This window comes from Copadichromis virginalis, linkage group LG7, assembly GCF_057382275.1.
Source record: "Copadichromis virginalis isolate Kocher_CV1m ecotype Utaka linkage group LG7, C_Virginalis_male_GT1.1, whole genome shotgun sequence".
Classification (NCBI taxonomy): Eukaryota; Metazoa; Chordata; class Actinopteri; order Cichliformes; family Cichlidae; genus Copadichromis; species Copadichromis virginalis.
Genome location: NC_140624.1, coordinates 29,475,151 through 29,502,457, shown reverse-complemented (window position 1 = coordinate 29,502,457; position 27,307 = coordinate 29,475,151). Strand labels below are relative to the sequence as shown.

Sequence of the window (27,307 nt, the reverse complement as noted above, 5' to 3'; positions counted from 1 at the left end):
AGAGCAACTTCATGTCACATCTGCAGCTCAGCGCCATCAGCAGGCAAAGCAGCAACCTTCCAAAATAAGTCAGACATGTAGCTGTGTGAATAACTGGGCAGCCAGATAATTAAAGTGTTAATTTTTAATGAGAATAGGAACGAGTCTCAGGGAGTTGCTCCGAGGTAAGACATTTACAGAGTTGGAGACACTGAGGCCGTGCACAACATCATCTACTACAGTCAACAACATCCTACCCAATTGCCTTCGAGTGAATCAGCAGCCCTCTCCAACATCGTTGATCCCTTCAGGAGGCTCTGAAACATCCTCATCATCAGCTCTGCCAGCCCGGTCAGCTCATTCATGATTGATCTGGTAGAAAGATCTACCAACCCAAAAGTATGATCAAAGTTTGCTGTTGGAGACAAACAGAGTTACAGCTCATCGCTCTGCATTCAGCGTACTTCTCTTCCACCTCCACCTCCTCTCTCTGCCTGTCAAACGTTTTCTGCTCAGTTAGATAAAGTGAAAAGTTTGGATGTGCTCGACGGTGGACGGCTCCATCATTTCCAGACGACTCACTCTCTGCACTCAGATGATGGGCAGACAAAGTTTTTGGGGAAAGTGCTTAAAACAAAAACTTTCTGCAGATCATTAGCATGAGCGAGACATCTGCTGGGAATGTAGGACGCTGGCTGTTGTGCAGTTTATGCATGAAGCAGCATCACTCAGTCACAGCATCTCTGCCTCTTCACCCTCTCAAACATTATCAGTTTCTGTCGAAGGACCTTATCATTGATTCTTTTCCTCATCAGAAGTCAGTTTTCAGTACATCTGTGGGTGGGCAATGCCCAAACCTTAAAGCCTCTGCAAACCCAAACCAGCAACAGCCTGCTGTGGGTTTGGGTTTGCCTGACATGCTGCTGTGGAGGTGTCGGGGTAAATATTCAGCTAAGACCCTTAGAACCAAAACCACAAGCTGACCAGCAAGTAAAAGCACAAAATAGAAGCAGAGTAGAGAACAATGAGAACAATTAAAAAACAATACTCCCGCAGGATAACATGTCCAGTTTCCCCATGCAACTTGATTGGTCTTTATAAGTAACCGACAACTCGCTCCAAATAACTCATCCTGACTCCTTCACATGTGAATGATTCCACAGTCTTTAGGGCTTGACAGGAGAGTTAGGGAAGCACCTGGAACAGATCTGGGTTTAACCTTTCTTCTGGTTTTTATTTTTCTGCATCAGATTTAACAAGTGTGAGAAAAAACTCAAAGTATGAGTGATGTTTCCTGAAAGACGTGTGGGTGGTGAAGACGTCTTCACGATGGCTCGACTTTCTGCTTTCATGGAGCCACAAAGCAACACCTCAACAGCTCGAGCTTTCTGGGAAACACACAACGGCTAGTGTGTGTGTGTCTGTCTGTGTGTCTGTGTGTGTGTGTGTGTGTGTGTGTGTGTGTGTGTGTGTGTGTGTGTGTGTGTGTGTGTGTGTGTGTATTGTACTCTGTCAGTAGATGTTTGAGCTCAAAGAAGAACATGTTCCATGAGGGCCGACTCTGTCACTGATAATAAAATGTTTTAAACCACCAGAGAGCATCCCATCCTGTAAACTTCTACATGTGTAGCACACGGAGAGCCTGAGTGTGTCTGTTTGTGTGTGTCTGTGCGTGTAACTATGTGTGTGTGTTCGTGTGTGTATGTCTGTGTATGTGTGTTTGCGTCTGTGTGCGTGTGTTTTATGCAGTGTGAAGATGCTGATAGGACCCTGCAGAGGTGCATTGATGGTGACCACATTCATATTTAATTAGTGAGGTGTCAGTCAGAGATGATGGCAGCTCACAGCGGTGTCCTCTCCATCACCTCGGCTCACTCCGGCCGTATCGACACAGACGCGGTGCAGAAGTTCAAAGGGTGAAACGATGCTGCTGCATAGCTGCAGATCTGAGCAGCAATCACAGGTTGAGGGTCTTCATGGAAGCAAATGACATCAGCGATAAGCAGAAGCATGTTGTTGCTGTATAAAATACTGACAGTGGTTTTTGCTAGATGGCATAAATATGAAAATCCAAGGTCACTTCCTTCTGGAACTGGACCTCTGACAGAGTTGGAGGTGAAGTTGTCTGAAGGTGTAATATAGATAAATGTTCCCAGCTTTGAGGCTGAAGACCTGCAGGGACCAGCTGTTACCTAAAAATCCACCACCTCCACCTTTTCCTAATGAATTTGAATCATCTTAAAAGAAGTGACTTTTAAAAGGTTTCGGTTTAGCGCACAGCATGTTAGGTATTTGAGATTGCAGTATTGACATCATCCCCCACTCTTCCAGAGTGGATGAATCTGCATCCGGTGTCCCGTGCTGCTCTCAACCTGAGGAGGTTCAGCTTGATGGTTTTTGTGTAAACAAAGAAACTGGCGCACTGAGCTCATACCTCCACCGAGGAAAAGCCAATTTAAGTCATATTTCTGAGGTTTGGAGGCTCCGCTCCTTCGAGGATTCTCTGCATGAGATTATTTTTTCTGGGGTTTCATTGATCGTGCCCAGTTTTCTGCCTCACAGGAAGCCTTTGATTTCTCTGCTCAGCACTGGAGGCGTTGTCAGTCACTGATGTAAATTTGCTAAAACACTGAGGGAAATGTCATGATGCCACGCTTCATGATCTGTCCCTGAGCCGCAGATACAGCTGTCTTTTCCATTGGAGTTGTGTGATTGGATGTGTTAGGCTGAGACTTAATGGTGTCCACACGTGTGTGTTCACACTCGACATGCTGGTGTGACATTCACACGCTTGATTGGATCTCACCGTAGCCCTGGAGACGAGAAGGTGTCGTTGTTCTGTAGATCCTGATCATGTTGGAGGGCAACAGACATGTGCTCAGCTCTGCTGCTGCAGGTAGAGCCGCAAACATCACGACCCACCCACCCAGTCTCTGAGAACACCATTAAATACATAATCACCGCCCATTTTATTAGGTACACCTGTTCAACCCCTCGTTAACACTGATGTCTAATCAGCCAATTGCACGGCAGCAGCTCAGAGCCTTTAGGTGTGCAAACATGCTGAAATTCAAACTAGAGGTGGTCTCGTCCAGGTATCGATAGTATCAGATCGATGCTTTGTTTCTATCCTCTATGTGCAGCTCACTGAAGCGTGTTAAATAAGTAATTTTTTAAATAAAATTCTACACCCCGAACATGAGCTATGAAACATGTCTGTGCTGACTGTCTGCTTTATTTACAGCCTGCAGCACAGTTAAACTACAGACGCTGAGCCAGACAACTCTACATTCAGCTCAGTTTCAAAATAAAAGCTGGAAGGTGTGTTTTACTGTGTTAACTCCTTATTTTAAAAGTAAAAGTTACAGTGATTTAGTGATACTTAAAATGCCTTCAGAATTTGCAACCTGATGATGGTTCATCTCATAAATCAGGACACACTGCGCTCCTCAACAGCAGCTGCCTGTAGAAATAGTTAAAAATATCACTATTGGCATCGGTATCAGTGGTACTGGCCCTGTATTTACCTGGCGTTGGATATACACCAATCTGCAGAGTGGCGCAGCACGAGTTCAAACTGAGCATCAGAATGATAAGAAAGTTGCTTTAAGGGCCTGAGGGCGGCGTGGTTGTTGGTCTGAGTGTTGCACAATCTGCTAATCTGCTGCGATTTTACCACCAACCACCATCACAGACATCAGCTCTCTGGGAGGAAACGCCCTGCTGAGCTCAGAGGTCAGAAGAGAAACAGCAGACTGCTGATAGAAAGGTACTCATTACAACCAACGTCTACAGAAGAACCTTCAAGCAGATGGGCTGCAGCAGCAGGAGACCACATTGTGTCATTCCTGTCAGTAAGAACAAGAAACTCAGACTTACAACACAGTCTGGTTTCTGAACATGACAAGTTCGCTGCACTCAGTCCAACAGAGCACCTTCACCTTCATCACAAAGGCAGCAACACACCTGCAGAAACTGTGTGATGATGTCATGATGATGTCATACCATGGAACAAAGTCTGAGGAACGTTTCCAGCAGCTTGTTGAGTTAAAGCAGCTCTGAATGAAAAGAGCCCATCCACATCCTAACAAGGAGTAACTAATAAAGTGGCCAGTGTTTAATTAAAGTCTAAGAACACATTGGCGGCATAAAGTAAATGTAAAGAAATGAACACACACACTGTGTCCTGTCCCTCAGTAGGCTTCCAGACGTTGGCCATCAGGAAACAGGATGATACAGAAGGATGATTCTTAACTGTGAATCATGCAAAGCCACTCTGATAAATTCCATGAGTGAAAAACGGAGCAGGTCATGATCAGGGAGCGCTTCATTTAAACCCATTAAACTCAGGATGTTCAGTATTTGGATGAAGCCGCTCATGAGAAGAAACCTCAGCCTGTCAGTCACATTTAATCAGCACTCAGGTAAAACAGATCAGACTCAATGAAACTCAGCTCGTTAACAAAGAAGCTGCACTGATGCTGATGGTGTCTTACCACGTTGCTGATGATATCGTTTAATCAGCACCTCACAGGCCGTCAGCTGACCCCCTCTCCCTATAATGTTCTGTAGCCAGTGAGCAGAGACCTGTCAGACATGCCGCCAGTCCTTCGGCCTGCTTCTGCTCCACTTAAGACTATTTGCCTGTTAGCAGCTGACCCAGGGTCAGCCAGTCTGGGCGTGTCCCTGTGTATCATGCGCTCATCAGAAACGTCCTGCACAGCGAAGGTGGTCAGAGCAGTCTGCCTCACAGGCAGGAGATGCTAATCAGCACCGCTGTACATGTGAATGCAGGTGATTACATGTAATCACATGTGGGTACATGTGATTGCAGCACTCAGACCTGACATGGACACGACTACAGCACTTTCACTGCTCCTGCAGCGTGCTCACTGTTAAACCCTAACACAGCTGCAGGACACAGAACCACAAACACTGCCTCCTGTTACAGTCCTAATTAGGTCACATGGTGAGTGCACTGATGGAGCTGAAGTTGTTGATGGAGGAAAAACAGACTTCTGTGCTGCTGTTTGTTGGGTGGATGTGAGCAGGTGGATGCTGTTGTCACGGCCAGCGGGGGCAGACCGTGTGGAGAGTGTGTGGTGGACCCAGGCGCGAACACAGGCGAGGAGACAGGAGTGAACTTAAACTGAAAGAGAGCCTTTATTTGGGCTGATGCAGGAGGGAGTAGACAAAACATAACAGGGACAGACTGCAACTAACCAAAAACCTAAACTGGAAAAATACTAACCTGACTGTAAGGAATAACTATGATCACTGTGAACAGAATGCTGTGCAGATGCATGGAAACTGTGAACCAAATGGCATGACGAAACAGACATGACCTGCACAGAACCTCATCGTGCGGCTGCATGAAAAACAACAGAAACCAAATGGCAAACCTGAACTGCACAGAATCCTGAAAAACACTTAACTTGACCAGAGGGGAAGTACACAGACAACGCGACAACGAACAAAGGAAGACTGAGGACTTAAATACACACATGAGGTGATCAGGGGAAGTGGAGACACATGAGAACACAGCTGACTCGAATGAAACATAATGACAATACAGGGGAGAGAAACACTAACTACAATGAACAAAGAACACCAGACTCTTACAAAATAAAACAGGAAACACGGAGACATAGACATGGAGATAAAACATGACATGAACTTAACCGCATAGACATGAAACATAGACGCAGGAACCAGGGAGACTGAGTACAGGCGGAGATGACAGAAATAACTAAGAAATAAGGCCTGAACAGCAACCTAGAATTTAACTAGACTGAAAATAAATACAAAAAAATACATAAAAACTCAAACACTGGGTCACACGACCCAGTACCGTGACAGCTGTGCTGTTTAGGATTGTGTCACAGTGAGCTGGCTCTGAGAGCAGGGAGCCCTGACTGACGGAGGCATGTTCTGTGTCTGTTTGTGGGTCTGTGTGCGGCGCTGATTGCTGTTTTGTGTGGTTTTCTTTCTTCACAGTCTGAGTTGTTAAAATGTTTCTGTGTGGATGTTGAGTCTCTCTATTAAACACGTCCAATATATAAAAGTCGTTTTATATATTTGAAGAAGGATGCAGACTGATTGACTCATGGAGCAAACTTAAGCAGTAAGTGGTTTACGCAGGATTACAGAGGATTAGTCACATGAGCTCGTACAGCGTACCAAAGACAGCTCTTCTTCATTTAAGTTTATCTGAATTCATCACAACAACTCAGACATCCTGATAAAAATATCATTTATAAAATCTCAGCTTTGTATTTCGAGTTTTCTGTTTTAGGAAGAAACACAGTTACAATGATGACCTTTAACCTGTCCAATCACGTTGATGGACGTGATCTGTGATCACTCTGCTCTCATCCTGTGATTATTGGGCATGCGGGTGCAGGCTAGAGGGCTGACGGAGCAATCAGTCACACATCGTTCGTGTGATTTTAATATGTTATTCAGTGCAAACATGTCACTGGGTTTACACAAAGATCGCAGGTTAGATAAATCAGAGATGTTCCTGGCGACCAATTTCTTCGTCTACTAAAAAAAAGATTCTTCAACAATGAACCATGCCGCTTCATTATCAACATTACATGTTATACACCAGACAGCAAGGCAGAAAAACACTTTAAATAAACTAATGTTAAATATTGTATGAAAACATGTTAGTACAAAAGTTCACGTGTTATTAAAACTGTGACTGAGCAATGCGCCGTGCATTATTGAAGCTAGTTCATCCACTTCAATAAAAGTTCAAATCTAAAATAACACATTAAATCATTCATTTATTTTCTTCTGCTGATCTGAAGTTGGGTCTCGGGGGCAGCAGCAGGGAAGCCCAGACCTCCTTCTCACCACGTCCTCCAGCTTATCCAGAACCATCAAGGCGTTCCCAGGCTAACCTCCTCTCTGGAGGACAAGCCCGGCCAGAATAGACAGGAGGCGAAATGTTCACTTTTCTACAACAAGCGAAGCTTCTCTGTAGTTATTATTCAAATTCACCTGTCTAATGGTGCATGCTGTAGTAGTGTTCTTATTATTTTGTCGAAGGTGACTTTCTGTTCCTCCTCTGAGTTTCTCTTTGTTTTTGTTTTTCTTTGACCTCCGGCCTTCGGACTTTTCAAAGTAAGTGGAGAAGCAGAAAAACACGGTTAATCATAAAAACAGAAATCGAAGCTTTCAGTCTAAAAGTGTCTTTTGGGAGACGCGAGAGTGCCGCGAGTGGAGTGATTACAGCCTTGCTGATTGGAGCCTTGCTGAAGTCAAGTCGCTCTCTGAAAATGTTCAATTATCTTTCAGCAGATTATTTCATTAAGTGCACAAATTAGTGCAAGCTCGGGCACAAAGACGTGTGTGAGTCTCTTTAATTTATCTTTTATCTCTTCTCTCTCTGCAGATTCATCTCTGACCAAGATGAGCCCCTGCTCCGAGGCAGGGAAACCCTGTAACCCCTGTCTGGATGCGGCGAAGGCTTGTAACCTTAACGAGACGTGTAAACGTCTCCGATCTGCCTATAACTCCATCTGCAGCAAGACCACGCCCCCGCAGCCCTCTGCGGGCTATCAGGAGCCGTGTAGCAGGAAGCGATGTCAGAAGGTGGGTGCAGCGCCTCAAGTTTGAGGGGAAATCCTGAAGCAGTGAGAAAACTGCCCAGCGTTCAGCTCAGCTGCACGAAGCTCAGCTTAATTTCACACTTTCACAAAGCGTAGATAAAAAAAAACTCCACAACAGCATCCTGCTCCAGCGTCAAAGGCAGGGAATGTGGGAAATGTAGCAGGGAGGTGGTTTAAAGACAAGGAACATAGCTCTGACCCAGACTGCAGGTACATGCTGCAGGTCACAGGCAGGGGATGCTTAATAAGGCAAGGCAAGGCAAGTTTATTTGTATAGCACAATTCAACAACAAGGTGATTCAAAGTGCTTTACAGAGACATTAGAAACAAAAACAAATGAAAAGCATGATTTAAAATTGATTAAAACAAGCAAACAAACAAACTAACTAATTAACAAACAAACAAAAAAAACAGTATATAAAATCAAAACAGATAAAATCAGAACAGTAGATAAAATCAGTAGTTAAAATGTTAGTTTTGAAATTTAAGCTTAAAAGTGTGGATTTGGTGCTTTATTCAAATGCAGCTGAGAACAGGTGAGTCTTCAACCTGGATTTAAATAAATTGAGTGTTTCAGCTGATCTGAGGCTTTCTGGGAGTTTGTTCCAGATATAAGGAGCATAAAAGCTGAATGCAGCTTCTCCGTGTCTGGTTCTGACTCTGGGAACTGATAAAAGACCGGATCCAGATGACCTGAGGGATCTGGAAGGTTCATACTGGGTCAGGAGGTCACTGATGTATTTTGGTCCTAAACCATTCAGAGCTTTATAGACCAGCATCAGAACTTTAAAGTCTATCCTCTGATGGACAGGCAGCCAGTGTAAAGACCTCAGTGCTGGACTGATGTGGTCCACTTTTTTGGTCTTAGTGAGGACTCGAACAGCAGCGTTCTGAATGAGCTGTAGTTGTCTGACTGATTTTTTAGGTAGACCTGTAAAGATGCTGTTACAGTAATCAAGCCTACTAAAGATGAATGCATGGACTAGTTTTTCCAGGTCCTGTTGAGACATCAGATCTTTTATCCTTGATATACAGTGGGGCAAAAAAGTATTTAGTCAGCCACCGATTGTGCAAGTTCCCCCACTTAAAATGATGACAGAGGTCAGTAATTTGCACCAGAGGTACACTTCAACTGTGAGAGACAGAATGTGAAAAAAAAATCCATGAATTCACATGGTAGGATTTGTAAAGAATTTATTCGTAAATTAGGGTGGAAAATAAGTATTTGGTCACCTCAAACAAGGAAAATCTCTGGCTCTCACAGACCTGTAACGTCTTCTGTAAGAAGCTTTTCTGTCCCCCACTCGTTACCTGTATGAATGGCACCTGTTTGAACCCATCATCTGTATAAAAGACACCTGTCCACAGCCTCAAACAGTCAGACTCCAAACTCCGCCATGGCCAAGACCAAAGAGCTTTCGAAGGACACCAGGAAAAGTATTGTAGACCTGCACCAGACTGGGAAGAGTGAATCTACAATAGGCAAGCAGCTTGGTGTGAAAAAATCAACTGTGGGAGCAATCATCAGAAAATGGAAGACATACAAGACCACTGATAATCTCCCTCGATCTGGGGCTCCACGCAAGATCTCATCCCGTGGGGTCAAAATGATCATGAGAACGGTGAGCAAAGATCCCAGAACCACACGGGGGGACCTGGTGAATGACCTGCATAGAGCTGGGACCAAAGTAACAAAGGTCACCATCAGTAACACACTACAACGGCAGGGAATCAAATCCCGCAGTGCCAGACGTGTTCCGCTGCTGAAGCCAGTGCATGTCCAGGCCCGTCTGAAGTTTGCCAGAGAGCACATGGATGATACAGCAGAGGATTGGGAGAATGTCATGTGGTCAGATGAAACCAAAGTAGAACTTTTTGGTATAAACTCAACTCGTCGTGTTTGGAGGAAGAAGAATACTGAGTTGCATCCCAAGAACACCATACCTACTGTGAAGCATGGGGGTGGAAACATCATGCTATGGGGCTGTTTTTCTGCCAAGGGGACAGGACGACTGATCCGTGTTAAGGACAGAATGAATGGGGCCATGTATCGTGAGATTTTGAGCCAAAACCTCCTTCCATCAGTGAGAACTTTGAAGATGAAACGAGGCTGGGTCTTCCAACATGACAATGATCCAAAACACACCGCCCGGGCAACAAAGGAGTGGCTCCGTAAGAAGCATTTGAAAGTCCTGGAGTGGCCTAGCCAGTCTCCAGACCTCAACCCCATAGAAAATCTGTTGAAAGTGAGTTGAAAGTCCGTGTTGCTCGGCAACAGCCCCAAAACATCACTGCTCTCGAGAAGATCTGCATGGAGGAATGGGCCAAAATACCAGCTACTGTATGTGCAAACCTGGTAAAGACCTATAGTAAACGTTTGACCTCTGTTATTGCCAACAAAGGATATGTTACAAAGTATTGAGTTGTATTTTTGTTATTGACCAAATACTTATTTTCCACCCTGATTTACGAATAAATTCTTTACAAATCCTACCATGTGAATTCATGGATTTCTTTTTTTCACATTCTGTCTCTCACAGTTGAAGTGTACCTCTGGTGCAAATTACTGACCTCTGTCATCATTTTAAGTGGGGGAACTTGCACAATCAGTGGCTGACTAAATACTTTTTTGCCCCACTGTATTCTTGAGGTGATAGTAAGCTGATTTTGTTATTGTCTTAATGTGTTTTTCTAAGTTTAGGTCTGCATCCATCACTACACCCAAATTTCTCGCCTGGTTTGTGGTTTTTAGATGTATAGATTGAAGTTCTCTGGTGACCTGTAATCGTTTTTCTTTGGCGCCAAAGACTATTACCTCAGTTTTGTTTTTGTTTAGCTGAAGAAAATTGTGACACAACCAGTCATTAATTTCCTCAATGCATTTACCAAGAGCCTGTACAGGGTCTCGGTCTCCTGGTGACATTGTGATATATATTTGTGTGTCATCTGCATAGCTGTGGTAGTTTATTTTGTTGTTCTTTATAATCTGTGCCAGTGGGAGCATGTAAATGTTAAACAGAAGGGGTCCCAAGATGGAACCTTGGGGAACTCCACATGTGATACTTGTCTGCTCAGATGTGAAGTTACCTATTGATACAAAGTATTTCCTGTTTTCTAAGTATGTTTTGAACCAGTTTAGTACAGTTCCTGAAAGACCTGCCCAGTTCTCCAGTCGTTTGAGTAATATGTTGTGGTCAACTGTGTCAAATGCTGCACTGAGATCCAGTAAAACTAAGACTGACATTTTTCCACTGTCTGTATTCAGACATTTGTCATTAAACACTTTGGTCAGAGCGGTTTCAGTGCTGTGGTTCTGTCTAAAACCCGACTGGAAGGCATCATAGCAGTTATTCTGTTTTAAGAAGTAATTGAGCTGTTGAGAAACTGCTTTTTCAATGATCTTACTTAAAAATGGGAGATTTGAGATCGGCCTGTAGTTGTTCATTTGTGTCTTGTCAAAATTGTCCTTTTTCAGTATAGGCAGCATAAAACAGTATAAGCCCTGTTTTATGCTGAAGGTCCTTCAGGCCTCATCCTCCTGGTCACACGGGCACAGTTTTCTGTATTGAAACAAGTGGTTTAACTCACACTCACTCGGATGGATGCACCAGGCTTTAGTATCTTGCCCAACGGTACTTCAACATACAGACTGCAGTAGCAGGGGGTCAAACCTCCAACCTTCTGATTCGTCAATAACTGCTCAGGGTGGCAGTTGAGCTCAGTGCGTTGAGCAGGCACCCATGTGCTGTACGGCTGAGAGCGGCCGGCCCAGGTTCAAATCTGACCCGCGGCCCTTTGCTGCATGTTTTCCCCTCTCTCCCTCTGCTTTCCTGCCAGTTCTTCACTGTATCTGTCAATAAGGCCAACATAAAAATTAAATAAATAACCGTTTTTCCTTCTGAGCCTCTGACTGAAACTAGTTCATGTAAATTGAGAGCATGCAGCACTCACTCACAGACTGATCTGTTTACCAGGTCATAATACCTGCAGGTGTAAATTATGTAATTATTCTCAGATGAGCTTTTAGTACAGTAACCTCATAGCAGCCATATTATTGGTCAGATGATGTCATTAAAAAAAATGCTCCACCAGCACAAACATATGCACGTGTGCAGTAAGCACACAGCTAGCACCATTCAAAAAAAAACCCTACCTTGGGCATTTTTAATCTGTAGCTCTGCTCTAAAAGAACGTACGTACCTGGGCCTGCCTACTACGCTTGCAAAGGTAAAATGATTGGCTAGAATCTGAAGTGTATGACATCTCAGGGGAAAAAAAGCACCGAAATGTGCGCTGCTTTTCGGTCTGGTTACTACCGTTTATGTCAGAACCGGTACCCATCCCTAGCCGCAAACAATTCTGACAAGTCTAACAAGCAAAACAAATGAGCTGCATCCAAAGAAGTTTAGGCCTTCACCGGGATTCTAACAAAAACATTTAGACCTATTGATCTTTGAGCCCAGATGTTTCAGACCCGTGAGATGTGTGGAACGCTATGTTAGTACTGGGGTCACTGCGGCGCTCCAGATCTCCTTCAGCATTAACATCAGCACAGAAGCTGTGTGCCAGGAGGTTCACGCTGAGGGCCTCCTGCAGGTGTGACATGAACAACTTTTATCCGTGTACAACCCCAATCCTGACAAAGTTTTCATGCTGAATTAAACGTGAATAAATAGAGAATGCAGTGATCTCAGAAATCTAGAATTTATTCTCAGTATAAAACAGAAAACCTGTCACGTGTTTAAACTGAGGAAATTCAGTTTTAATAAAAATCTAAGCTCATTTTGAATCATTCAGATTTCTTTTTAACATTTTACTCAGCATCCCGACCATGTGGATACCTGTGGACACCAGTCTCACTGATTTGTTGTAAAGCTAGTGAGTATTAAATCAAAGGGACCAGTGATGCTGCAGATCCCTCCTCAGTGAAACAGACCACTTTGCCACTTTTCTCTTTCCAGATATTTTTTCCTAATTTGGGAATTCCTAGTTTATATTCCAGATAAATGCAGACACCAGTCCCGGCCAGGCGGTTGTCTCCCTCGGCACTTAGGAAAGTGATATTATTATTTAACAGGCTGTGCTATACTGTTAATGCAGGCTTCTTTTCTCATATTAAGGAATAATAGTTTAGTGCTTTTAGCTTTTTTGCTGCACTCAATCACCTGTACCACATTCCTCGTCTTGTTTACCTTTTTCTTCGCATCGTGTGTTTCAGGCCCTGCGACAGTTTTTCGAGCGGGTGTCATGGGAGCTGAGCTACCCCCTGCTGTTCTGCTCGTGCCCGGACCAGGCGTGTGCTGAGCGTCGCCGTCGCACCATTGTCCCGTCCTGCTCACACCAGGAGAGGCACAAAGCCAGCTGTCTGGAGCTGCGGCGCACCTGCCGCTCGGACGCCCTGTGCAGGTGAGCCACCCTTGTTAGGCCTCGTTAGGGCTCCTCAGCATGATTTCCGCCAAGCCAGAGGAGGAGCTAATCAATGAAATCAGCAGCTCAAGAGCTTAATGGGGAGAAATCTCATAGATGCACAGGTGCAAATTACACATTTGATTGGTAAGCACCGGCTTTAAAGGTGAGAGAGGCTCAAAGTGGGCCAGTCAGCATTTCACACACACACACACACACGCACACACCTGCCCCCTTTAGCGACTACAGGCCAGGCGTCCTTGAGAAGGAAGCACTGCCGGGAAAATGCTCACACATGATTGGATTTTTTTTTTTTATCTGCGTGAGTATGAGCTGAATCCACTGATGGAGGCAGCACCTGACCTGAGACAGAGCTGCTAGGTCATGTGACTGATACTGCAAAGGTGCCACACACTTAGAGGAATCATCAGAAATAACGCTATGCACAGTTTCAAACCCACAGCTGCAGGAAATATTTACACTCTGAAACAGAAGAAATCTCTATTTTTCCACATGTGCAGGTCAGGTCTTCTAAACATCTGGATTTATGCTTCTCCATTGAAGTAGCTGCATCTGAAGACAGTCAAGCTTAATCTCATCATCACCTCAAAAGCACTCACAGTGCATATGTTCCTGTCCCTCAGGTAGAAAAATCAAGTTTATCTTAATATAATAAAGTTCCAAATATGAAAATGTGAGAAGAAAAGAGCCAGAGTGGTGAGAAAATATGACGAAAACTGTACATCAGAGACTCTTTACCCCCCTCCCTCCACGGAGGGGTAGTAGTTTGCTTACAGAGCAAATCGGTCCATCGCCCTTCACAGAGAGTGCTGAGCCATCTGGAGAACAGGAAGAGCTACGTGAGGATGTTCTTCATAGACTACAGGTCAGTCATTTTATTAATATCCGAGAGCTTTGTTTGGATTGATGACCATTTGAACCTGAACCTGTTAGTCGAGCTCTGGGAGAAGATCTCAGGCTGGAATCAGGCCTCCTGTTCCTGTAGGTCAGTTTTATCGCCACCTTCAGTCCGTCAGTCCCTGTTTGGTTTTTTATTTCCTGCTACACATTTTCAGCATTTTCATTGGTTCAGCCTGGCCGTTGAGGCTGAGCTCACAGAGCTCACTGCCATCATTTAATGATTCAAACTGTTTCCTTCCAGCACCTTCATACATTCAGCACAGAGTTGAGGTCAGACTCATCTCATCAAGCTTATTCATGTATGAGTGGGGAGTGTGTGTGTTAGTGTGTATGTGTGTGTTAGTGTGTATGTGTGTGTGCGCACTCAGCCTTGAGGGTGGAGGTTAAGCACTTGATGGACTTGTCTGATTAAAGTGAGCACATGCTGTCTCTTCGTGGTTTTGAGTGATGAAGCTGCTTCAGCAGAGAATCAGATGTGCAGTCACACAGTGAGGCCGGTGTTTCCAGATGTTTCATACAAATAAACACAGACATCTGTAACAAGGACTGATTACCTGCATGAGTCAGGCTTACAACATGAAGAGGAACTTGAAGTTAGAGTAGGGCGAGCCGTCACAGCAGCACGAAGATAATGAGCGAACACAGTGGACATACAGTCAACTCTGACACATGTTTATCAGTCATTGATATATCGATCGGGTTATTATTGATGCTAACGGGCCCCCTGACTGCTGCCAGGGTATATAGTTTCTATAGATATTAACAATAATGATAATAATAATAATTATTAATAATAATAAGTATAAAATAATAATAATAATAATAATAATAATAATAATAATTATTATTATTATTATTATTATTTAAATTATTTTAAAAGCGCCTTTCAAGACACCCAAGGACACTTAACAATAGAATAAAACATATAATAGAGATGACAAAATGAAGGACAATAAAAACAAAAACAAACAGTGGGTTCACAGTGAATATTCAGATTTGAACAGATAGGTTTTGAGTTAAAGATTTAAACAGGGGGAGGGAATCAATGTTTCTTAAATCTGGGGGTAGAGAGCTCCACAGCCTGGGAGTAGAGCAGCTGAAAGCTCTCCTTCCCACTGTGGTGAGGTGGAAAGAAGGCATGAGATAGAAGAAGAAGAAGAAGATCAAAGTGAGTGGGCAGTAGTAGCGGGTAGGTAGTGCTTAACAGGTCAAAAAGGTAAGGAGGAGCAAGGTTATGAAGGGTCTTGAAGGTGAGCAGAAGAAGTTTGTATATTATCCTGAATTTCACTGGGAGCCAGTGAAGTTCCTGAAGAACAGGGGTGATGTGCTGGTAGGAGGGGATTCTGATAATAATGCGAACAGCAGAGTTTTGAACCAGTTGAAGCTTATGGAGGGATTTTTGGGGTGTAAGATGGTGTAAGTTGATGTACTCAGTCTTGTCCTGTATGGATTTCTGTCGATCGCTGTTTTCCTCAACTAGTAAATCTGCCCTGGATTGTTTTCAGGTAGTTCTGAATGCTAATACCAAGGCTGCTTACTTGCTCGAGCAGACAGAACCATTCAATCACTGTGACTGCTAGCGTCCTTTCACTGGTTCTGTGTTAGTGTCGGGGTGCAGTTCAAAGGTCAAACGTTTGTTTCGTGCATGTATCTGATGACCGGGAGTGCAGCCTGAGCTCCGCTGGTGCGGTTTGGTGGAAATTCAAGCTCTGTGACATGAATGTTAACGTTATGTACAGGTACGTTTCATAAAGTACTCTTTATGCTTTGGAAATATATTACATTTTAATTTAATATGACATTTTTAGCTGTGTATTGTTCCAGATGCCAGCCCTAGTACACTTGGTGCCTATGGTGAAACAGTAAAGTGAACAAAGTGAAGCTTTGGTCCAGATAAGATTCATGCAACCACCTCTTCATGTGGACTTCAGTTTCAGCCTTTAAAGAGGAGATCAGGTCTTTTTTTAAAATGAGCTGATAATGAAACAGTGGTCAGCAAACAGCCAGAGGGTCCTTGTGTGGATCTTCTCCCACTCTTGTCCTGGTCCTGGATTTATTTATGTGTGATTACAACTGATAATGTACCGTAGTTTTTGGACTATACGGCGTACCGGATTATAAGGCACAATATCAATGAACGGGTCTATTTTGTTACAGAAGGCGCACCGGATTATAAGGTGCATTAAGCAAAACAAAACTGTTACATAATTCAAACTTTAATCAACTCATTCACGATAACTCTCAACATTGTTCAGTTGTAACACATAAAATACAGAACAAAACACTCACTTTTTCAGTTCATTCTTCGTCCAGAAATCCATCAAATTCTCGATCTTCAGTGTCTGAGTTTGACAGGTGGCCGATTTCGGCCCGTAAGCATGTCTCTTAAAAGGTGCCATTTTGGGGTCCTTATAATCACACCATAATATTATGTTGAAGCAGATTTTTGAGTGTCGTGTACCACAAAAAATCGGTTTGAGGTCAGTAAGCTCAACCAGAATTCATACATAAGGCGCACTGTCGATTTTTGAGAAAATTAAAGAATTTTAAGTGCCTTATAGTCTGAAAAATACAGGAAATATAGAAATACAGAGGAAAACCTCTGAAGCAGGTGTAAGAATCACAGTGACTCACATTGAAGTCACTTGGCTGTTTACATGTAAATGCCAGGCAACCTTTAAAATCCCCAGAAGGGGCTCCAAGCTAAAGGTATTCCCAGAATCCAGACCTCAAACCATCTGGATGAAACAAACAGCGATGCGGGTGGGACGGTTTGGTAATCTCGAGGAAAGGTGCTAACACCTGAAGGTTGAACTGAGATCCTTTGTTAGTGCACCAGTGGCATATTTAATTCTCACACGGTGGCCGGAGAGAACTCATCCCGAGGTTGTTCTGCCAGTTTTCCGGGGTTTACCGTCTCTATCCGTCCTGCTGTCAGCTTTCAGTCACATATTCTGTCCTCCATGTGGGTATCAGTTCAGCGGGTTGAGCATGCTTAGAGAGAAGCATGTAAACAGCTGACCTGCCTGCTGGGCTGAGCTCTCTTCCCATCAAAAGTTGCTTGTTGCTTCAGCAGCAGCAATGCTCCTCCACAGCAGGCTGGATCTCTTCACTGTGAAGAACCTGTGAAGGTGATAGATTGATGCTCTTATTGCTCCCACATGTGCAAAGGTTGTTTTTAAGAATGTGTATTTCCAACATATGATGCAGGAAAGCTCCTCCACTCTTCAATCAGCTGATTCAGCAACTCAACTCCTCGATGACTCCTCGGGACCTAACCTGGGCTGCTTTTAGGACTCACTGAGAAACCTGGCAGAGAAGTCCAGAGTCCAGTTCGGGCAGTGGCTCATGTTGGGTTGCCCACATATGGAGAGGTTATGTCAGCTGTTGGGTGGGCGCGGCATGGCCCGAAAGTCATGACGTGGTTATTGGTGGAGTATTTAGATGATCCTTTGCCCCTGCAGACAGCTCCCAGGTTTTTACAAGCTCCTCTCGGTGACAGCAGCAGGAGGTTTCTGTGGTTTCGGTGTCTAAGTGTGACCTATGGAGAAGCAGCAGATACATCAGTGAGTGGGAGTTGGAGTAAGCTGAAAGCCAGAAGGCAAAAATCCAAATAAATGTCCCCACGACCCCCCCAACGAGTCCCCTCCCTCCCCTCAGAGTGCACTGCAGGTGACGACCGGTATCACACATGGAGCATGAATCGTGTTTGATTGCCTGTAAAAAGAATCCGGAGCAGGCTCGTTCTTTTCCTTTTAGCCTCCATTAACCCCGGATGGAGAGCGGAGAGCTGCATAATCATGGGAATCCCGCAGGTCCTCCGGGTCTCGGCGGCCTCGGAGGGTGGCTTGCCTCCCACTGAGGCTGAAAAGCAGCCGGGATGAAACGACTGCTGGGAGAGGGACTCTGAGTGACAGAAGGAGTAATTAAATATGGCCTTTGCCACAGGTAATGTAGGAGAAACCTACGGGGTGCTCTAAAAGGTTTTTGGACTTTATTTGCATTTCAAATAAGAGCACAGTCAGACCTGCTGTTCATTTTCACTGAGCCAAAGACGGCGGCACCTCTCAGAGCTCCCGCTGAGTGCACACACTCACCTGTGTGCACTCAGGCTTCACCTGCAGATCTCTGCACGGAGTCATGGTATACACCAGCGGTCTCCAACCTTTTTTGCGCCACGGGCCGGTTTATGCCCGACAATATTTTCACGGACCGGCCTTTAATGTGTCGCGGATAAATACAACAAAATAAAACTAGTACCGGCACCGAAAAAAAAGAAGATTTATTCATAACACACGTGAAAAGACCCAGGAAAACCGAGTTAACAATAAAAACGATAACAAAATAACGCTGAAAACCGATAAAAACCCTGAAAACCATACATTTCACACCGGAGCCTCAACTCTCGCGGCCCGGTACCAAACGACTCACGGACCAGTACCGTTCCGAGGCCCGGGGTTTGAGGACCGCTGGTATACACCACCTGTTAATTTACATGATTTGCTGTCCTTGTGTCCATCATGGCTGCTGAGGGTTTGTCCATATACAGGTGTGGACCTGTTCATGCCTGGTATACATAACTGTACTTATAACACCTGACTTGAAAGGGAATCATCTTTTAGACTTGCAGAGACTAAAAACATTCTCTCATCTGCTGACTTTGATGAAGTAATTCATGCTTTCACTTCGTCCAGGCTTGATTATTGATTCCAGCATCTGCAGCTCTTCTCCGGACAGGCGCTCGTAAACGAGATTGTGTTTCCCTCTTTTTCACTTTAGTGCGCTTTAGAATTGATTTTAACATTTTATTGTTTGTTTTGAAGTGAGTACATGGATCAGCACTCTTACCTTTCTGAACTTTAACTAAGCACAGTGCTAACAGCTCGTTAAGGTCAGCAGCTCAGCGGTCTGGCTCTTCAAATTATGACCTCTCCAACACTCATCTTTAAAATCTTTGTTTGAAGTCTTTACATCTTTAGTTTCTGACACTTTTCTTTCTTCTAGTCTTCAGTATTTTCTTGCTTTGCTTTTTTCCAGCTAGTTGTGTGGCACGTTGGTCCACCATGCTCATGAATAACTTGACGTGACTGGGTTTTAGAAACTTGTTTAGCACGTGGCTGCAGTGACCTGGTGGATGTTCTCTCTTCAGTGCTTCCACAGAGGTGGTGTTTGCGTCCGGTATCAGAGGTGTGGTCTCTCTGAGGCGGCCATGGTGGCGGTTTGGTCCGAGGGCTTGGGCGTGAGTATTTAGTTGGGCCTGTGGTTCCGGCTGTGGTTCTGGGGCTGAGAACAAAGCAAGCCACTGAAGCTGCTCTGAACTGCAAACAGCACTCTGGAGTGATTTAGATCCTGGTTTGGATCTCATTACGATGAGCAAACATGGCGCTGTTTGTTCTGAATATGAGGGCGAGCGGCAGGTAGGGGCTGCTCTCTGATTGGTGGCATCACCGTGGCGCTCCTCCTGAATGTTTAACCTGGGTGCACACAATTTCCTGTCTGTGTCTGGTGATCTTGCTGCTTTGTTTTCTCTCGCTGTTTCTTTAATTAAGAGTCCCTGAGTGTGAATGCTCATTTGCATATTTACATATTAGCATAGCTGACGAGCCAGCGTCTGCATCAGGATGGCTCGCCCTCGGTCACACTCATGGTTATATTGCTTTCTGCACCATCTTCACAGGGTGAGCTCGTCTTACTGCCCCCCCCCCCAACCTGGAAAGCAGGCTTCAGACGAGTGCAGAGGAAATGAGATGAATCACAAGCACGTCGGCGCGAGCGGACGGGCCTGGTGCGTGTACCGGCGTCCTCTGTGACCTACAGAAAAGAGGCAGCTATTTCCATCACGGCACCACCCCACCTCACTGACCGTGTAATGGAGCGCTGCCGCTGCTAGATTGGCTCGCTCGCCTTAAAGCAGCACTGAGCCGCCACCTCCGTCGCTGCTGGTGGGTTTGGGGAAGCAGTTTAGTGCCATGCACCTCGGCAAATGAGTGTGTGTATGTGTTTGCATACGCCCCGCTGTCATTACAGCGAGCATTCTCAGTCTGATGGGGGTCACAAGGAATCTGATGCACATAAATCCTCACATTTGCCAGATGTGTCCCGGCGGAAAGCTCCAACAAGTCTATCACAAGTTAAGTTAGAAGTTATTAAAGGATCAGTTCACAGAATTTAGAAAAAGGAATTCTTCTGCTTTTAGACCCATAACAGCTCCAAATACTGAGGAGGACAGGAAGGAAACACACTGACATCATGAGCTAACTTACCCTCCCAATCATTTATGAACCTCCTTGCCCCAGTCTGTAGTTACTCGCCTTACAAATGGTAATGTCAGAGTAATGGCTCCTAATGAAATTTGAGTAGTGTTGGAGTTGCAGAGAACTGCACAGTTAATCATCAGCAGGAACTTTACAAAGACGGGACCTTTATTACTTTACCTTTAGTTACCTTAAGTGACTATTTCAGTTGTTATCACTATTAACTCAGTGGAAATGAGAGAAAGCAAGTATTCTTACAATCACACACATGAAAAAAAGGAGGTCAAACTTTTAGAAGGCTTTCATTATTTTAAAAAATTTAAGGAGAGAAGAAGAGAGGAAGAGGAAGAGGCTGCAGAGTTCGTCTGTCTGAGCTCTTCAGATTTCAGGTGAAGCTCAACTGTGTGAGAGGATGACTGATGTGGAGGACAAAGGACAGCGTGGATGACCTGCTCTGAGTCAAAGGTCCAATGGCGGTGCTTATGCTGGGTGGGATTATTTTGCACCATGAAGCAGAGCGAGTGTGTGAGTCATCAGAGCTGATGGGCTTTAACAGGACACAGAGACTAGGCAGCCAAGGCCATCGCTCTGCACGATTAGCCCTAGGGCTAGCATGGTGATTAACACGGGACCCAAAATGGATCCCTGTGGAACCCCACAACACTTTACCTCATATACGTCCTCAGATTCATGTGAAATAGACTCTGCTCAAAGCACCACACTGCTGTTCAGGTGCTCTATTCATCTAAATGAGTAGAAAGCAAAGTGATACTCATATACTCAAGCACTTATATAATATATATGGATTTATGATCCACTGTTACAGCTCAGTGTTACTGATGTGAGCATCCTGCTTGTTTTATAGTTATCTGATTTCAGTTACCCTCATGCTGCGGGGCTTTTCTCTGCACTTTCTCATGCACTAAATCTTTTTCTAATTATATCTACGTACGTGCAGCGCCCGGCGGTGTCGCATTCGTGTCCTGTCTTTACAAGGGCAGGGACAGGAAACGTGCACACGAGAGCTCTCTGTTGGTCCTGGATTATTTCTGGATTTAGGAGCACGCTGCAGCTGGAAGGATTAAAGGGACAGTCCATCCTGCTGTCAGACATTTCTGATGTGAGCACTAATTGCGCTACTGATTGCTTCTGAACATGGAACCTGATGTTGAGCTTCACTACTCTGCATCCACAGACTTTTATTCAAGTTTTATATCCTCTCATCAGTGAACATGTGGGGGTTCTGCAGTGGTCCAGGGACCCTGAAGTATTCACACGTGTAATGTTGAGCTGCTGAAAGCTGAACTCGTTATAATGTCAGCAGTGATGGGTGTGATGATGCGATTGCAGTGCTCTTGATGGAGCGATGAGCTTCACTGCGTCTTGTTGTTGTGTGGAACTTTTATTCCTGTGTTTTCTCTGTGCTGATGAGTTGATGGGGTGGTTCTTTAAACAGGTGTGACTCCGCCGTGTTAACCTGTCTATTTTCCTTGGAGTGTCTGCACTTTAATTTTTCATGCACAATAAATCTCATAATCAGATCAAAAGTTTGTCGAGGCATGTGCACCAACAAGTACTCAAATCATAAATCATTTATTACACATGAGTGAATGAATGAACTCACTCGCAGGTTTCAAACTGCGTGCCTAACTCATGACGACATGTGGAGCATTTACACACCGTAGATGACTAATCATAATTAAATGGCCCATCACAAAATCTGCATTTCATATTCATCAACCATGGATTTGTGATCACTTCATGATCGCTTGCTTATGACATGTCACATTGATTATCCTCTAACTGATAACAAACAGTTCTGCACACAAAATCAGTCTGAGACATGGCTGAGTTAAAAACACTGAAAGGCTCCAATAACAGGATTAGCACAGCCAATCGAGGCGTCCCTGAACGAGAGGATTCAGGTTCAGCTGAGTTATAAAGTTAGCAGCAGCTTAGCAGTTTCATCTGAAGGTCATAAACTGTACTCCTTCTCCAGACGTTCCCAAGTCAGCAGAGAGACGTAATGTCCCGGTGCTGGTCACCCAGGCGCCATGCAGCCCAGCTGTCAAACCAGCCCAGCTGTGGTCGGCTGTTGATGTGAAGGAGCAATGGCTCTTCTCCTATGGACAGCCCTCACACTCCTTCAGTGGAAGCCCATTTCCACCTCAGTCACCGCCCACACCTCGGTACAGCAGGTGAGGGCAGAACATCCTTCACACTCTCCTCAGTCTTCACCCCAGCGCTCTGCTTCTCTGAACCCTGGCCTCAGACTTGGAGGTGCTGATTTTCACCCCAGCAAAAGTGCCGCAGTGGAGTCATTGCTTGGTAACACCCACAGAAACACATCAAACAGGCTGTGAGGCCCACCCGTCTGTCCATTATGGTGATGCAAACCAAGCACGTCTACAGGGGCTGCAGTCAGATTTCTTCTCCAGGTCCAGAAAACACAAGCAGACTGTCTGGAAAAACTCACACGCCCTCGAGGCTGCAAGGAGCTGGTTCAATGATCTGCACTGCTCCTCTTGGGTTCTTGAAGGATGGACCCACCTCACTGTAGAAGAGTGTGAGCCCCCTAAAGCTGAAATACACATTCTGTTCCCCCACTCACGAAAGCTTCTCCAGGTTTGAGGAAGTTTATTTCCACTGGTATCCTGTTTTTCTGCCACGCCACACAGTTCTGTTTAGTGAGCATTAATGTGCGCTGAGTATTCACATAGGTGTGTCTGTGTGTGTGTGTTTGTGCTTTGTTTATCCCCGTTAATGCAGACCTGATAATTGAATAACTCTTGAGGGATCTGTGAGTCTGTTACACCATGACTGACAAGTCAGGGTCAGAGTGGGAGGATAAGGGAACATACATTCTGCATGGACGGCTGATGGAAGCTCTTATAAATCACCATATACACTTTTAATGTGTGTTTGTCAGGATGTACAGCAGAGCTAATTGGATTCATTCGTTCCAGCAGGGCCTGAGTGTGTGTGTCTGTCACTGCGAATACATCGTGCTGCCTGACAGTCAGTAATGAGGGCATTTAGACTCACTCAGCCTCGCTGTAATTTCATTTTAATATTCTTCACCTTCACTTGCACACACACACCACCGCAGACACACATGCACACACAGACACAAACACACTGCGCAGCGATAAATGAGAGCAGGAAAACAGACGATCTGATTTATCGGAGAAACACTAAATATTAATGTGTGAGTTTGTGTGCATGTGTGTGTGTGTGTAATAGTGTGTCCTGTGTGAATGTGTTATTTATTAGTTGGGAACAAGTGATGCATTCGTGCTCCGTGGGTATTTACAGTGTTGATGTTGTCATGTCTGCACACTCTCGATCCTGATTGGTTATATTTTGTGTTTGTGTCGTGACCTTAGCAAGGAAAAAACTCTGTGCTGAAAAGACTCTGAATTTCAACTTCACATTGAAATTCTCACTTTTTAATTTGAAATTTTCCATATAATTTTGTAAAATATAAAATGTTCTGCTCTAATTAAATTTACTCAACTGTTACACATTCATTTCTCACTGAGCACATTTTAATTAAAGATTAATTGTTTGAATAAATAAATAAATCTTTGATTTTATATACTTCAGTTGCATTGTACTCAAAAAATTGGCTTCATGTTCATGAAGTTGAAGTTGAAGAGAAAACCCTGCCTGTGGACACAGCCTGTAAAAATTCAATGTAATACAATAAAATGATCGAACACAAATCTGAACAGATGGTATGAAAGGCTAGCTACAAGTGCAGCTAAAGATATTGCAGGGCAGACGTGACTCATGAACACTTGCTGTCTAAAATTCTAATAAAAATATTAACGTTTATTAAAGAAAATATGGAAAAATATTTTAGCTAATGTTACAAATAAAAGTGTTATCTAAACAGAGGCTAATGAGTTGAAAATGGTCCCTTAATGGAATAAATCTCCACGAAGTGGAGCAGCAAACCGAGGCCTCGGTTGTCATCTGATGTAGACGGCTGAGTCCAGGACTTCTATGATGGCTGCTGCCTGGAGCGTCTGAGCGGTGGCTGTAAAGCCGGTACCTTTAAACCAAAATTCAAAGAGCGTGCTAAATGTAATGACCGTAAGAAGAAGTTCATACAAACATGTCTGAACACGAGACGATGGAAACACATCAAATCAAAGAAAGACTTGAACGCTCGGGAACTTCCTGCCGCTGTCACACGAACACCTCCGCGCGGTAACCTGCAGGCATGACTTTTTCAAACATATTTTTTTCATGCATGCTGTTCCAGAGTCCTGGTATTACGAGGGTCTGAGTCTAATTCAGAGGAAACATCTTAGGTCAGGCAGCGTACAGTACATCTGCTCCATCTCTCTGCCGGTTGATGATTAGTGGAGATGAAACTTTAACGAGCCCTGCAGGGAGATGAGTGCTCGGCAGGATTTGATCAAGTGGTTTCTGAGGCAGCAGACTGCACTCCTCAGCTAAATCTGCCCCAACTCCTCTGCTGTCTTTGGCTCTGCCATCATCGCTCTCTGACCTTCATTTGTCACCATGCTAACTACTTCCTGCACGGGTAAAGCGCTTTGTTTCAGGGTAAAATACTCTGATTATTTTAGTGGTGGTGGATATGAGTCTGGATATGAACCCGTCAATGCCTTTACTGATGCCCTCAGGTTCCTGTCATCAGTCTTCTCAGGTTTCACAGAGTGGAGGAAAGAGTCTGAAACATCCGGTCTCAAAGATGAGTCAAAACCAAACCTGTGCCTGCTCAGTCTTTCTGTTCATGAGTAAAATATTAATTAAGAGATTAATAAGATGTTCAGTGTTTAAAGCCAGGTTTAAAATTTGATGTGAATCCACTTTTCTGGGTCATGGCTTCCATGCGTGTTGTATTAAGTTTGAAGAGCTGATTAATTTGACTGAGCATCCTAAACTTCAGCAAATATTCTGTCACAGTCTGGCTGAGGCAGACTGTATGTAGTAAGGAGTGGACTCAAAATGCAGACACGAATGAACTGATAGAAAAATACTAAGGCAAACAAGAGGAGACTAAATAAACAACCTAAAACTGACCCTGAAACTGATCAATAAAACAAAAATGTTCACAAGAAAACCTGGAACTCAAACAGTCTGAAACAAAAGGCCCACGAAAGGCACAGGAGCCCAGGAAACAGTTAATAAACATTTCAGGAGCTGACCCTGACTCCAGGTGAACAAAGGGGCTCTCCTGGGCCTCCAGCAGGAACAAAGGCAAGGCCAGCAGGTATGGAGACCTCCAGCAGAAGGGACGCTAACTGTAGCTGCATGGGGCACACAGCCGGCACAGGATGCAACGGCTGGGGCAGTGCAGTGCAAACAGTCTGTCCGGGATTTATTAATAATAATAATAATTATTATTATTATTATTGGATTGGATTTATATAGCGCTTTTCAAGGCACCCAAAGCGCTTTACAATGCCACTATTCATTCACTCTCAGATTCACACACTGGTGGAGGCAGCTACGGTTGTAGCCACAGCTGCCCTGGGGCAGACTGACAGAAGCAAGGCTGCCATATCGCGCCATCGGCCCCTCTGGCCAACACCAGAGATGCAGTCCCCTGCTGGCTGAATGAGCTCACCGGAGCTTCCAGCAGAGGATGGAAGTGGCTGAAAAGATGGCTGAGCAACTGACTGAGCTGGTGACAGAGCTAATGGGTGAACTGGAAACAGAGCTGATGCCTGAGCTGAAGACTGAGCTGAAAACTGAGCAGGTAACAGAGCTGACAACAGCCAGGTCTCCTAAGCCTCCAGAACACGATTGTACCCGTGCATGTACGACCAAAGCCTCGTACATGCATGCACGTTTGTGACTGTGTGATGACAGAAGGAGGCATAAATGAAAGCCCTTCATAAAACCCAAAGCAAAAGGCACTATAGAGGTGCAGACCTACTTTTTAAGTTTTCACCCAGTAAACGTGAAGGTTTGAAGTCAGACAGATGGAGCTGATCCTCAGGTCACTCGAAGTAATTATTAGTAGGAAAACTGCAGGAAGGTCATGGGCTGATGGTGGTGATGTCCTTTAAAAACCAGCCTCGTGTGGTAAACCCTCTCCTCATGCATCCTTAAAACTAACAAAGAGCTCGACGGCAGTTGGCTCATGCCTCACATGGCATCTGCCACGACGAGGCAGCAAAGGGCGAAGGGGCAGGTGTGTGTGAGTGTGTGCGATGGTACGGTGTGTGTGTGAGTGATGGTACTTCTGTCTCTGGAATGAGCAGTTTGAAGGTTAGGTGAGGTTTGAGGGTGCAGACTCAGTTTAGCCGCAGGTCACTGGCAGGCTGGTTTAGGTCAGGATGGTCCTCTCATAAACACAGCTCTGGTCTCTCATGTGAGAGCAGGTGTGTGTGCTGGTATGTGCAGGCGATTCAAACACAAAGATCAGATTTAACAAAGACACAAAAATAAGCTTATAAACTAGTCTGAGTCTCAGTAAGGTCTCATGTTTGTGCAGTTACTCACAGACCCACACTAACCAGTCCGCACCATCATCACCGATCTCTGCCTGTATTTCAGCATAAAGCTGTAATACAGGCTCCAAGCTTACTGAGGATTTATGCTTCAGCTGGAAATCTGCGCCATAACCAGCGGTGTAATCTGACCTTTCACTTTTTTAGAGATCTACAGCTACTGTCTGTTCAGCACCAACAGTTCCTCCTGTAACTCTATCAGTTAGAGAGAAACGGTCATCGTCTTAGCATAAAGAAAAATAATCATAATCATCAACAGAAGGACTCACAGATGTCAGCAGTTTCCTGGAGAGTATAACGTCCCCGCATAGTTTCTATGAGCTGGACTGGCCGGGACACGAGCACATGGGACTCAAAATACAGAAATACAGCAACATCATCACACACTCACAGAGACAGGCCTGCAGTGGATGGACGGATGAAGCACTGCATTCCTGTGAATTTTATTTTTTTGGTCCAGCCTCCACCAAGTTCTGGAGGGTCTGGTTCTGCTGAGGCCCGGGAACTTGTGAAGTTTAGCAGCAGGTCTGAGAAAGCTGAGATCACTTGACCTTCATCAGTGACAGCCTTCCTTGGAGATGCTTAGAGGATGTGTTCAAGTGAGTGAGTTTTGTCATAATGTGCCTGTGTAAACACA

General features: G+C 44.6%; 1 protein-coding gene across 1 annotated transcript in view; it reads left to right on the top strand.

Moving 5' to 3' along the window:
- Positions 1-27,307, top strand: part of gfra2b (GDNF family receptor alpha 2b) — a 162,438-nt gene that overhangs the window by 108,964 nt on the left and 26,167 nt on the right. The window contains exons 4-5 of the mRNA XM_085462934.1: positions 7,382-7,581; positions 12,817-13,004. Coding sequence (XP_085319060.1) covers positions 7,382-7,581; positions 12,817-13,004 — 388 coding nt within the window. The remainder of the gene's footprint in view (positions 1-7,381; positions 7,582-12,816; positions 13,005-27,307) is intronic.